Below are 13,789 nucleotides of genomic sequence, written 5' to 3'. Positions count from 1 at the left end.
CCGGGGCGGGCCGGGGGCGGTCGGATGGCGGCTCCATAAAGGCTCGGTGCCACCGGCAGCCCCGGGAGCGGCGGCGGGATGCGGGCGGCGGTGGCGGTGTGCTGGCTGGGGGCTGCGCTGCTGGCGGCGGGGCGCAGCCCGCCCCGGCTCCGCCTGCCCTACCGCGGTGAGCCGGGCCGGGGGCACCTGCTGCGGGGCGGGGGGGGGGGGGTCCTGCACACATAGGGGTGTCCTCAGCCTCCCCCCCCCCAACAGTGGCCGGGTGGGGGCTTGGGGAGCCTCGGCTGGGGGTGCTGCGCCTAAAGTGCGGATTTATGGGGTGTTTTTTTTTGGGGAGGGCACCTTGCGCTGGAGGCTCGGTTTGGACTGGGGTTTTGGTAAGCGGCTGCTCTGCGCCCCTCCCTCCTCCCCCCACTCCCCGCGCGGGACGTGGGAGGCCCGCGAGGAGGAGGAAGAGGGGAGAGCCGGGTGTTGGGCGGCTGCCGGGGGAGGGGGGGGGGGGGATGCGCCGCCAAGGTCCGCGCCAGCCCCGCTGCTTCCCACGAGGGATCGTCTCCCACGTGGAGTGTGGGGAAACTGAGGCAGGGCGCTGTTCTGGCACCGGCACGCTCTGGAGCGTGGGTTAGGTGGGTGCTCTCCCGGCGTGGGCATCCCCGTGGGTGCTCAGCTTCCTGCCCGCGGCTGGGTGGGAGCTGGGCGGTCCCCAGCTGCCCGGGCAGGTCCCCTGGGTGCTGCTCGGCCCGGGCACCCTCTGAGCCCCCTCTGTGCAGGGGTGCGGGTGCTGAGGTGCCGGGGGGCCCTCGGGGTGCTGCGGGGGGAGTGTTTGGTTTTAATTAAAACTCTCCCCGTGATCTTGCTCTGGCTCGCTGCATCCTCCGTGCTGCCAGCTTAATCCAGGGGCTGCTTCCAGCCAAACTTGACAGAGGAGTCTGGAGCACCCAAATCTCCTCCTCCTTACCTAAAATCAGCGAACCTGCTCTAAAATAAAATAAAATAAATTGCATAATGCATAATCTCTTCCCAAAGAGGGGCAGCCCAGCCCTCAGAGAGCTCTGGGAGCTGTGGAGCGTGTCCCTGTGCTGGCAGAAAGCTGCCATCTGCCCTTGTGCTGCATGGGTTGGGGGTCCCTCGGCCCTGGGGCGCAGGCTGGCTGCATCCCTGGTTCTGTCCTGGGGCAGAGCTGGTGGTCCCAGGGGCTCCCTCCGTATCGAAAGGGGGAAACTGAGGCACGCGGTGACCCGCTGTTTACCCTGGGAGACTCACGGCTCTGCCCCGTGGTGGGATCCCGTGTCCTCAGGTTGGGCTTGGCAGCAGGGCTAGGAGGTTTGGGGGTCCCAGCAGGGCTTGGTGGTGGGGCTCAGGGTCTGGCTCCGTCCCTGATGTGCTCCAGCGCGAAGTCCGGCCGTGCCGGGCTGTTCCCCAGGTGTGAGGGGCTCCCCCCGGGGCAGGGCGGGCTCCTCAGCCTCCCGCTGGGAGCCAGCAACCTTTTGAAGCTTTTTTTTTTTTTTTTTTCTTATTTCTTAAGCTGATTATTCTGTTCCTCTTCCAAATTGGAAACAGAAACTGAAATTTCCCATGAAACAAATTCTGCCACCGCCTTCTCCCTGGGGGAAAGAAAAAGAAAATGAAAATTTCAATTAAAACCATTATAAGCCTCTGAAATGAAAACTGGGGTGAACTGAAGCTGCTTGTGCTTAGCTCGTCAGCCTGGGCTGTGGGTGGCCGGCGGCTCCGGCTGTGGGGAGATGTTTGGGGGGCCAGAGGGGAGGGCATCATGCTGCGGGTGCAGGGGTGCAGCTCTCCCTCCCACTTCAAGCCATTCTTTTCCTTCCTCCTTGACTTCCAGCAGTGGGCTGTGTAAGAGGGGAACAAGGATTTTGCTGCTGGGTGCACCAGGAGTATCGCAACACAGCCCGGTGCCCTCCCAGCTCTCCACTGTCCCCCCAGAGGGACTCCCCACTTGGGATGGAGGCTCCTATGGGTTCCCCACCCTGGGGCAAAGGGATCCCAGGGATGGATGGGGCATGGCAGGGTGCTGCTCCCTGGGGAGATGAAGCCAGGGAAGGAGAAGGTGCCCTGAGCCGGTGTAACCTGAGGCGCAGGAGGAATTTGCAGGGGCTGGGGGAGAAGGGGAAGCCTTGCCTGAAACAATAAAAGGAGCCCGACGATTTTGCCAATGTTATTCTGAGCTGGGAAAATATTATTGCAGGGCAAGAATAGGAGGAGATGACAGCATTTTCCCGGGCTGGGCCCTGTGATTCGGGAGGACCTGAGATGCTGGGAGGGCACAGGGAGTAGGGTACCCCCCAGGAGATGGGACTGGAGGGGCCCTCGGTGCCTGGTGCCAGCTCTGTGTGCAAGCATAGGGTTTTTCCTAGAGAGGATAGAGCCGCTGGGGCTGTATCCCTCCATGCCACCAGCATCACCAGTTAAGGCACTGGGACTGCCATTGAGGGACTTGGTGGGGATGGGAGCTGTGTGTGATGGGGTGGAGGTGGCTTTCCCCTCCTGGGATGGACGCTGCCTCCCTTGCAGATCCCAGGAGAGGCATTTCCCACCAGGACAGGGGCATCGTGCTACTGGTCACCTCCTCGCCAGAGGGGACCAATGTCCCCCCAAGCAAGAGCAGGGGATGGTACCCCAGTGTCCTGGGCTGCTGGCAGCTGGGCTTGTCTCAGCGCCACCTCCCCTCTCACGGGGACATGCGTGGGGGATGCTTGGGCTGGGGATGTCCCTGGGGTCAGCAGCGGCGGCTGGCAGCCTTCCCCGCTGGAGGCTGTTTGGGGACAGGGCTGCGTTCATGAATGGTGCTTTGTCCTCCTCCTCCTCTGCCCGGCAGTGGCCTGGCCCGGGGTCGGGGCAGTCGCTGGGACGGGGTTTCAGAGCCCAGTGGAATTGAGCTGCTCTCTCTTTCCCCCCCCTCCTCAGTGGCAGCTGGGTGGGTGCCACCGTGCCGGGATTTTGGGCTTGCTGACGCCAAAAGTCATTTCCCACCCGGAACCTGTCGCGCCATGACCCCTGCGGCAGTGTCATGGCAAGGATCCCCTTGGCACCCCACGGGATTCAGGCTTGGATCTGCTTTGGGACCCTTCACCGTCAGACCCTGCTGCTTCGGGTTGTGATGTCCATCCGAGGGACACAGCATCCCCCAGGTGCCACCCCCGTGCCATGGCAGGGAGGGCTGGTGGCAGCGGTGGCAGGCTTTGTGTGCTGGTTTCCCCATGGCACTGGCTGGGTGCCTGCTATTGTGTCCCTGCTGGCACTCGGGGGGGGTGGGGGTGGGGGGGTGGGAAGGACCCACTTTCTGCCCATGCCATGTCCATTCTCACCCCCCCCGGGCTCCGTGCGAGCCCAGCCTGGGGCTGACTCTTCGCCACCCCAGCTCACTGCGGCACAGCGGCAGTGGGAATCCGGGTTGTGCCGTCAAACCTCACTGGGAGCAAACTTGCCTGGGCCCACGCTGCCCGCTGGCTCGGCAGCTTTGTCCTTGGCTGGGAGGGAGAGCAGCACCCTGAGCAGGGTGAGGCCAGGATGCCCGCTCCTCTGGGAAGGGGTGGGGATGGATGCCGCTGTCTGCAGTGGCGGGGAACAGCTCTTCTTCTGGCGCCAAGGCGGCTCCTTGATACTCAGAAGTAGCAGCTTGGATGGATGCTCCCCCCTCTCTGTGCCCATCGCAGCCTTCTGGTCACCCCTTGAAAAAGTCAAGACCCCTTGGTGCCAGCATAGGGGTGGGCACCTAAGCGTTCTTCCACATTTCCCAAGTGGGTGTGAAGGGTGCTCGAGAGGCTGGGAGCCCCTCTCCATTTTTCCTTGCCACGATGCCCCTTTGCCACAGCACCCTCCAACAGCTGGTGCCAAGGTGGGGGGCTCCTGGGGCTGCAAGAGAGCACTTAGCTGTGGGATGTTATCTGCTGATTTTCCCTCCAGTCCTCACATTGGGTGACAGCTCAGGGCCCTGGGGCTCTGCTGTCCCAGCTGGGTGGGCTGTGAGCTGGTGTCTGGGGGACCCCGGTGTACGCAGCAAATGGAGGGACGTGGCGGGGGCCACCGGGGAGCAGGACGTCCCCCACCCTCAAGGCGAGCACTTGTGTCTGTGGCTGGGAGGGGACATTTGAGGTGCACGGTGTTTAGGATGCCCTGCAGAACTTTGGGGCCGGGATGGCTCCTCCTAACACTTCCTTTCCTCCCTGACAGAACTTTTGGGCACCAACCGCTCTGTCCCCTTCTTTGGCCACCGAGGCTTCCTGGGCTTCCGCTCCCTCTACCTGGATGAGTACCGCGACCGGCTCTTCATCGGGGGCAAGGACGTGCTCTACTCCCTGCTCCTGGACGGGGCCAGCACTGACACTAAGGAGGTGAGCTGGGTCCCGCTGAGCACCCCGGGGTCTCCGTCCCCACCCTGGCCTCCTGTGCACCCCTCACCTCTCTGAGCAGACAATGCCCAAACAAGCCAGGTGAAGTCACCCTGAAACAAGACCTACCCTGGGATGTCCCTGTCTCAAGCACCCCGAACTGCATCTGAAAACTTGTACTGCCTGGCAAGTGTGGGCTGGCTGTGGCAGCTGGAGGGCAATTAACTGGCAATTAGTTGCGGCTGGCAGCCTAGGAGACAGTCGGTGCAGCCCACTGGTGATTCCTGGGTGCTGGGTGGAGTCTCAGATCCTGATCTCTTAAAAAGCTGTCATTGGGAGAGGGAGTGCTGCCCATCCCCATCTGAGCATCCCCTTCATGGGTCAAATATATAGCTGAAAGCCTGCAGAGACAAGGAGCCAAAAGCATCCATCATGACAACGAGCTGTGCCAGGGCTCAGCTGGCAAAGCCCCCACTCCTGGTGCCGGACCAGCGCGATGATGCTGGGTGGTGGCTCCCCTCCTCCTTCACCCTCTCCACTTTGACGACTTGTTTTTTAAACATGCCTCTGGGCTGCTTCTAGCCGAAGAAAGCAGAGAAGGAAATGAAGTGCCCCTCGGTGTGCTGGGTCACTGCGATGGGGTCAAGGGCTTGTGTACCCAAGCTGCCCTTGGTCCGAGAGCCGCTGAAGGCTGTGGGGGACTCGGGCTCCATCACTCCCTGCTGTCCCCCAACCACCTTTTCCCAGGCCACCCGCAAGTCCACCCTTCTCCAGGCCAGCTCCAGCCATTCCCAGTGAGACCACCCAAATCCAGCCCGGCTGCAGGCTGTGACCACCGGGGTGGATCTTCCTGGGCTGGTTGGGCTCTGGGGAGCTGTTGGTCCCTCTTCTCTGTCCCTCTCCATCCCCATGCCATCGGCAGCCTGGGGACATGGATTTGTGAGGCTGCGTCCCTGCTGTCTCCTCTCCCTGCTCCAACAGGTCCTTTGTGTTTCAGATCTACTGGCCACCCCTCCCCGGACAGACAGAGGAATGTTTTCGGAAGGGGAAGGACCCAGGGGTGAGTCTCACTCCATGTGTGCTCTGCTCTGAGCTGGGGGGGGTCCCCTTGTGCCCCCGTGCCAGCTGGCTCCCCCCATGCCAGGGCTGTGCCGTGTCATCCCACCAGCGATGGCCCCGTGGGGTTCACAGGCCAGTTATTGCCACAGCAGAGCAAGGGACCATCCTGGTGCATGAGGGAAACTGAGGCAGGGAGTCAGCGACCAAGCCTGGCCGTGTGAGACGCTTGCTCTGGGCTCTGGAAATCCTGTCTCCGGGGCTCTGCTCAGCCCCGTGGCCGCAGAGCAGTGGCCAGCGTGCCCCAAATGTGGCCGCACCGGGCGGGCAGGGATAGCCAGGTGCCGAGACCTGAGCTCAGAGGGACCAACAACCCCGTGCTGTGCTCCAGAACGTGGCGACGTGGTCTGGCCCATCCTGCCTGTCCCCGATAGTGGGAAATCTGTAACTCGCTCAGGTTCAGTGACCTCACTCCCCAAACCTTACCCCTCTTTGCATCCCCCCTGCCCCAATATGAGACAGGACCATGGCGGGGAGAACGTCCCCGAGGCTCCCCTGGCCCAGACTAATTGCTCCCAGGAGTCCCCATCCCACTCTGCGTGTTTATTTTACAAGCTCTCACCAACAGATCCAAGCCAGGGCAGGCTTGATTTTTTATTTTTCTTGAACATATATTTTTTTTAACTTGCTATTTTAGAGGCTCTTTGCAAAGGGAAAATAAACAGCAGGGAGGCTGGGAACCCCCGGGGCAGCTCGGTGGCGGTGTTCCCAGCAGACGAGGGGCCTCGTATCCCACCCAGAGGGGGGGACAATGGGGGGCAGGCAGGGCTGGTGCTGGCTGGGGGGAGATGCGAAGCGAACGATGGTGATGCCCGAGTGGGAAAAGGATGGGAGGCCTTTTCCAGTGTGAACTGCCAGGAGAGATTGTGCAAGGTCAGAGGTGGCAGGTCTGAGGCCCTGGGGGGTGTCATTACTACTGGTTCCCAATAGCAGGGGACAATCCCAGACAGTAGCCATGGGGGCTGTCCTGGAGGCAGCCAAGGATGCCTGTGGGTATCCGGGTATCCGTCTCCGTCTCCTGTGTTTCCTCCTTTTGTTTCATCCCCGGCGTGAGCAGGAACACGACATGGAAGGATGTCCCTGCATCTGGTCACGTCCTGGGCGCCAGGAAGAGGAGGGTCCCCAGGAGTTTGGGGCTGGGTGTGGGAGCTATTGCAGGGAGCTTGCTGGGCAGGTGACTTTGCTCCCCTGGCCAATGTGGGCTGTGTGTTGGGGTGAGGGCATGGGTGCCTGTGGGCAGGAGATGCCCAGGCGCCGGCTGGGTCCCCTGGCTGGTTCCCACAGGGATGGCAGGAGGACCGGTAAAAAACCCCATCCTTTTGCAACGGTCTGGGGTCCACCCAGACAAAGTCTGTGCAAGTGCTGTCGGTGCATGCAAGGAGCCATCCTGCACCCCTGGCACCGGGATGAAGGCAGAGAGCCCGAGTGCAGCCCAGGGAGCCAGGGCTGGGGCTCACCCATCCTCGTAGGGCCCCAGGCAGAGGGGAGCTGGGGGTGGGTGAAGCACCGAGTCCCCCATGACCCTCCCCCTCCCCTGCTGTCCCCCCAGACTGACTGCGCCAACTATATCCGCGTGCTGCACCCCTACAACCGGACTCATTTGCTGGCCTGTGGGACGGGCGCCTTCCACCCCGTCTGCGCCTTCATCTACGTGGGGCACCGCGGCGAGGTAGGGCAGCACCGTGGTGGGGTGCCCACCCTGAGCATCCCCGGCAGGACACCCCTGGGAGGTAGATCCCCAACATTCACCTCCCTCGCAGGGGGCTTCGGGACCGCGTGGGGATGCTGGATGTGGTGTTTGCCCCACGCTGAACACGGCTGGGGTGTCAGGAACCAACTCCTTGTTGCCCCTTCGCCCCTGCGCTACCCCCTCCCCAGCTCCCCCAGTTTTCTGGCCTGGCATCATCTTTCCAGACATGTCTCCTGGGGCTGGTGTCTTGCCAGGGGCTGTGGCGTGTGTGGCGTTTCCTCCTCTCCCAGCTTGCTGCTCATAAATCAGGCTGGCCGAGGTGGAAAGGCAGGGCCCCCTGTTCCCTCCTCGCAGCTCGGCTCTGTGCGGCCAGCAGGAGCCCTGCCTGTACCCCGATGCCTCCGGCCAGGCTGACGGGCAAGCAGTGGGGGCAACGGGTCCCTCCGGCTGCTGTGCACCCTCATAGGATCAGACTTGCCTCAAAAAGCTCAGATCCTGCTTCCAGACGGCCCCTTTGGGAGCACTGGGGCTGCGGTTGCCTGCAGAGAGGCGCCTGCCTGCTGGGCAGGGACCAGCACCAGCCCCTGCATGCCCAGGCACAGCCCCGCTGCTGGGGCACGGCCGGGGGCTCACCTGCCCGCTCCCCCCTCGCCCAGCACGCCTTCAGCCTGGACCCTGCCACCGTGGAGACCGGCCGGGGCAGGTGCCCGCACGAACCCAGCCGTGCTTTCACCAGCACCGTCATCGGTGGGTTGTCTTCCACGGGGTTCCCGAGAGCCTTTGGGGTGCCGGGGCCAGGGACGGTCCCCGTTCCAGCTGGGTCTTTTTGCCAGGTGGGGAGCTGTACGCCGGCCTCACCGCAGACTTTTTGGGCCGCGATCCCGGCATCTTCCGCAGCACGGGGACCCGCTCTGCCTTGCGCACCGAGGTGGACCAGCGCTTACTCAATGGTAACAGCTCCCCTCTGCCCCTCCGTGCCCCCCGGCTGGACTAATGCCAAGGACCACGAGCCTCGTGGTGGCCGGGGCATCTGCTGGCCACGGTGCAGCATCCACCGTGCCAGGAACAAGCAGGGAAAGGCACTGGGGCAGCAGGTCTGGGGGTCCAGCCCCAGCGTGGTGTGGGGGGTCTGGAGGCGGTGGCCATGCCCTCTCGCCCCACCTGACGTGGCTGGCTTTTGCTTGTAGACCCCAAATTTGTGGCAGCCCACTTGATCCCGGACAATGATGACCGGGACAATGACAAAGCCTATTTCTTCTTCACGGAGAAGGTGGTAGAGGCAGACAGCAAGGAGCACACCATCGCCAGCCGGGTGGCACGGGTCTGCGTGGTAAGATGCTGGTGGGGGACCGTGGGGACGGGGATGCACCAAGTCACAGCAGTGGCCCTGACACTCCCTGTCCCTGCAGAACGATGCTGGTGGCCAGAGGGTGCTGGTCAACAAGTGGAGTACCTTCAACAAAGCCCGGCTGGTGTGCTCTGTCCCCGGCCCTGGTGGGATTGACACCCACTTTGATGAGCTGGGTAAGGGTGCCCGGAGCTGGGGACCTCACCAGGGCTGGTCCCTTAGTCGGTGGCTTCAGGAAGCCCTTGGGCTTCCAGGAGAAACCCCGTGGTTTCATCCCCAGAGGATGTCTTCTTGCTGAGGACAAAGGATGGGAAGAGCCCGGAGATCTACGCCCTCTTCAGCACCATCAGGTGAGTGGTCCAGCCCCAGTCTCTGGGGACATCCAGCTGCAGCCCCCCATGGCCTGCCCCGTCACCGTCACCACGTGGCTGCTGGCTGCTCCCCAACCTCCACCAGCTCTGCCCCGGTCCGTACGGAGATGTTGGTGCTCCCATGCCCGCCTCCGATGTCGCCGGCGCCAGCACGGCTCTGCTCACCCCAGTCACCGTCCCCCTTCAGCCATGTCTTCCAGGGCTCTGCTGTCTGCGTGTACCGCATGGCCGACATCCGCGAGGTCTTCAATGGGCCCTTTGCCCACCGGGAGAGCCCCCACCACCAGTGGGGCGCCTACGAGGGCAGAGTGCCCTACCCACGGCCCGGCGTGGTGAGCTCCGGGTCCCCTCCGCTACTCCGATTGCTCTTTGGGGGGTGTGGTGGGGTCAATCCCCCCATCTTCTCACCTGCTGGGACGGGATCCCTGGGGGATCCAAGGTCTGGCAAAGGGGTGGAGAAGATGGATCCTGAAGTGGAAGGCGGGGAGGGACCCAAACCAGCTCTGTGGGGCGATGGAGGGGGAAGGAGGGATGGGTGCTGGGGTGGCCGGGCTGAGCTGGTCCCCTCTGGTCCCCACAGTGTCCCAGCAAGACCACCAACCAGCCCCGGCGGCAGTATGGCACCACCAAGGACTTCCCCGACGAGGTGCTGCACTTTGCCCGTGCTCACCCCCTCATGTACAAGCCCGTGTACCCCCGGCACCGCCGGCCCCTCCTAGTGAAGACCGACCTGCCCCACCGCCTGCGCCAGCTCGTGGTGGACAGGGTGGAGGCCGAGGACGGGCACCATGATGTCCTCTTCCTGGGGACAGGTGGGCGGCAGGAGTGGCGTGCAGGATGGAGCCCCAGCGCTGGGGAGACTGGTGGGCACCACCGTTGGGGTGCACTACAGCAGGGTGCTCACCCCTCCTCCATCCTCCTCCCTGCAGATGCTGGCTCGGTGCTGAAGGTGGTCGTCCTGCAGAAGACAAGCTCGGCCGCGCCTGAGGAAGTCGTCCTGGAGGAGATGCAGATTTTTAAGGTGCCGTTTGCTGCCCTGCTTGCAAGGGAGGGGGGCAGCGGGGTGGGCTCAGGTTGGGGACACACATGGGGATGGAGGCTCAAGGCTGTCACCGCACTGTGGGGCACTGGGAGGTCTCTGGGCTGTGAGGGCAGAGAGTGGCTGGGGGTGTTTTCACCCTCCCCCAAAACACTCCTGGTGCCCCCCCAAAACCCTGGAGGCTCCGAATGAGGTGGGCTCTCCATGGCAGGGTTTTCACCAGCCTCACGCCCGCTCTCCTCCCCTGCAGGCGCCCGTGCCCATCACCCAGATGGAGATCTCCGTCAAGCGCGTGAGTACGGACATGGCTCGGCCATGGGGCTGGGGACAGGGCAGGTGGCCAGGAGGGACCGAGCTGTTGCCACCAGCCTCTCAAAGCCCGCATGTGTGGGTGTGCGGGGGGGGCTCCCAGCTGGGGACCCTGGGTGCTGTGCCTGTGGGGGGCTGCCAGCATCACTGTCCTGGTGCCGTTCCCCCAGCAAAAGCTCTACGTGGGCTCCAGCCTGGGGGTGGCCCAGGTACGGCTGCACCGGTGTGAGACCTACGGCACGGCTTGTGCCGAGTGCTGCCTGGCCAGGGATCCCTACTGCGCCTGGGACGGCAGCGCCTGTACCCACTACCAGCCCTCTGGCAAACGCCGTCATCGCCGCCAGGACGTCCGCCACGGCAACCCTGTGCACCAGTGTCTGGACCAGAACCTGACCGGTGAGAGACTGGTGGGGAGGCCAACAGGGCTGAGGGGCTCGTCCAGGCGCCCTGAGATATGCCGGCATCCACAGCCCTCGGCACGCAGAGGGGCTTGTGGTCAGCCTGGGTGTGCTGGGGCACCCTTGTCTACCTGTCTCATAGACTGAAGGGTGCCCCAAGAGAAGTTGGGTGCTGCTGGGGCTGGGGCTTGACCCCAGGGAGAGGGGAGGAAACCAGACAGTGGCCCAGGGGGGCTGACACGCGGGCATGGAGAAGCCTGGCTCTGCCCGCCCCATGAGCCTGTGTCTGTTTTCACCCCAGTGGATGATTTTGAGAGCGTTGAGGAGAAGCTGCTTTATGGGGCGGAGAACAACAGCACCTTCCTGGAGTGCGTGCCCCGGTCCCCCCAGGCCAGCGTGCAGTGGTTCATCCAGAGGCCCCCCGACGAGCAGCGGGACGAGGTGAGGCTCCTCTTGCACCCGCCTTGCTCCCATTGCAAGGACATGGGAGGGCTGTGGGGCTGGACCCAGCCCCCCCCGCCCCCCCCCCCCCCCCCCCGCAACCTCACGGTGGCCAACAGGTGAAGACGGACGAGAGGATCCTGCAGACAGAGCACGGGCTGCTCTTCCGTAAACTGCACCGCCACGACGCCGGCGTCTACTACTGCAAAACGCTGGAGCACGGCTTCACCCAGACGGTGGCCAAAACGGCCTTGGAGGTGATCGCCAGTGAGCAGCTGGCACACACCTTCCCCCGGGAGCGGGGGGATGAGCCTCTGCACCCGCCTTGCTCCGAGCCCTGGCTGGTGCCCCAGACTCCCAAAACCTGGTTTAAGGACATCATGCACCTCATCAGCTCCCAAAACCTCCGGCGGGTGGAGGAGTACTGCGCCCGCCTCTGGTGCGGCAGCAGCCGCCCTCACCACCGCAAGAGCAAGCTGGCCCAGGCCAAGCACGCCCTGGCCGGCATGGATGTGGGCAAGAAGGGACGGACGGCCAAACCCCACGGCGAGAGGATCCGCGTGCCCCGGCAAGCGGTGGCCACTTAGAGAGGGCAGGGTAATGGACGTGGGGTGGCCGTGGGCGAGGACCAGCTCCCTGTGCTGCTGGCGGCCCCGGGGCCACTCCTGGCAGGTGGCTTGCAGCGGGGCCAGCTCAGTCCCCCTGGCCACAATAGATGGGACGCCAGGACCAGCTCCTGGGAAGGTCCCCGTCACCCTTGGTGGCTGCAGGGCCACCTCCGAAATGAGCGGCGTGCTGGGATGCCTGGGCCCCCCCTCCTTGCTGTCGCCGGGTCCTGCAGCAGGTGCGGGGCCGCGGTCACTGGGGCGGGTTGGGGCTTGGGACACGCGGTGCCACCGCTGTGCCACCACCCCAGGGAGCTCGCTGGCTGGCTTTCTCTGCAAATAAATAGGCCGAGCGCGGTGCCCCGGGGAGCGGCTGACGGCTCCAGGCTCTTTCCATGCCAGCATGGGGGCTGGGAAAGATGATGCCAGATCTCACACTGGGGCAGGGGGGGAGGAAACTGAGCATCAGCCCAAAAAGCCCTCGTGCCCAGGATTGGCCCTGTCTTCTGCTGTGCCTGGGGGGCTGGGGCACAGGGCTCCTTCCAACCTTCCCAGTAGCACCAGCACACACCCAGCAGTGCCAGCCTGTCTCTGGGTGCAGCTGCCCCCCTCCCCATCCCACCACAGACGTTTTAGGGCTGGGCAGGGATGGGGAGGAAAGCAAATGGCTGCGGGCAGGTCAGACCCGTTCCTGGGTAAACACGGGAGAGGCACTGATGCCACTGCAGTCACTGTGCCCAGGTGGCATTGGGGAAATCCAGGAAAAGGTCGCCCCAGCACAGTTGGGGGGGGGGATGCACCCCACCCTGGGTGTGTTTCTAGTGGTTGGTGGCCCTGTGGGGCTGGGTGGGACAAGGCTGGTTTGGGGAGGGCTTGCTGCTGGCTGGTAGAGCTAAACCAGCACCCAGAGCTTCCCCTAAATGCAGGGGTTGGTGGGGGCAGGTGTGTGGGGAGCACCCACAGGGTGCTGCCACCATCCCAGGCTGCCGGCAAGGTGTTCGCTTGCTTTCGTCGCCCAACATGAGCTCACTCGCCTCACCCGGTCAGCTTGGGGTGATAAAGATCTCCCCCTTCCTGAGGCAGGGCAGCCCCACACAATGGTGTGAACCGCGGCCCTGCCGGGACAGGCATTGTTCAGAGGCAGAGGAACGGGAAAGAAAAATAATAATAATAATAATAATTAAACCCCCTAAATAGCTCGCACAAAGCCAGGTCATGATATCATCGCTCTTCCCGGGGTGTGTGTGTGTGTGTGTGTGTGTGTGTGTGTGTGTGGCGCAGCAGCCGAGCACCACGGCTCGCCACGGTGCCTTTGATAGGAGCGAAGTCCCCTGGCAGCACTGCCCTGTCCCTTGGCGCGCCCCTGGAGATGAGCTGTGGGTCCCGACCCTCTCCTCCAGCTCCCCGTCCCACCTCTCCCGCAAACTCACGGCGCCCGCGTGGGGTGGGAGAGCTGTGGTGGGGCTGGCAGGCCAGGACGTGTCCTGCAAGGCGGGAGGGGAGTGGAGCCAGTAGCACTGATTTACGGGCCAGACTGGAGCCAAGCACGCGGACTTGGTTAATTGTAGGCCTGGGGGGGGGGGGGCACAGAACGATAAGCAAGTAGAGACAAGGAGAGACATGGATGTAAAGCCAGAAATAAGAGACAGAAGTCTGGTTCCTCAGGGCCTGGGTTTAATGGCTCTGGAGTGTTTGCAAGGAGCCAGGCTGCTGAAAGCCCTGTGCCCTCTTGCCTCCGAGTGACCCCTGAGCTCTGCAGGGCAGGGGCTGGGCTGCCCGTCCTGGGGGAGGCAGCGAAAGGGGGTCCCAGGGTCTCTGCTGGGTTCGGGATCTGGCCCGAGGTGAGCTGCGGCAGAGGCTGGAGGTGGCACCGGGGCCGTTTCAAACAGCGGGCACAAAGACCAGAAGAATCCAGTCCCAGAAAGGGCCTCCCCTCCTGGTAAATCTCTGTAAATCCCTGGCCCTCCTGGGTAGATTTCCATCACTAAGGCTGGAGCGCTTTCCTCAGGGGTGCAAGCCAGGTTCTGCACGGCTCACATTCCAGCTTTGTCCCTCCTGATGACCAGCCAACAGTGGCAACCTGCACCCCCAGAAACTTCCAAGGGCTGAATGCAGGCGAA

The 13,789-nt window shown here is 63.7% G+C and overlaps 1 protein-coding gene across 1 annotated transcript; it reads left to right on the top strand.

Moving 5' to 3' along the window:
* Positions 1-58: 58 nt before the first annotated feature.
* On the top strand, positions 59-12,043 carry SEMA3G (semaphorin 3G). Its single transcript, XM_042799374.1, has 16 exons — positions 59-166; positions 4,195-4,355; positions 5,350-5,412; positions 7,018-7,137; positions 7,815-7,905; positions 7,992-8,108; positions 8,346-8,488; positions 8,568-8,682; positions 8,787-8,856; positions 9,065-9,209; positions 9,458-9,689; positions 9,807-9,898; positions 10,167-10,208; positions 10,396-10,621; positions 10,925-11,064; positions 11,184-12,043. Exons 1-16 carry the CDS (start codon positions 79-81, stop codon positions 11,649-11,651), a joined length of 2,313 nt encoding a protein of 770 aa, XP_042655308.1. The 5' UTR covers positions 59-78; the 3' UTR covers positions 11,652-12,043.
* Positions 12,044-13,789: the final 1,746 nt, after the last annotated feature.

The sequence above is a fragment of the Tyto alba genome, unplaced genomic scaffold (genome assembly GCF_018691265.1).
Source record: "Tyto alba isolate M040663 unplaced genomic scaffold, T.alba_DEE_v4.0 Super-Scaffold_3, whole genome shotgun sequence".
Lineage (NCBI taxonomy): Eukaryota > Metazoa > Chordata > Aves > Strigiformes > Tytonidae > Tyto > Tyto alba.
This window is presented reverse-complemented; position numbering and strand designations above follow the sequence as displayed.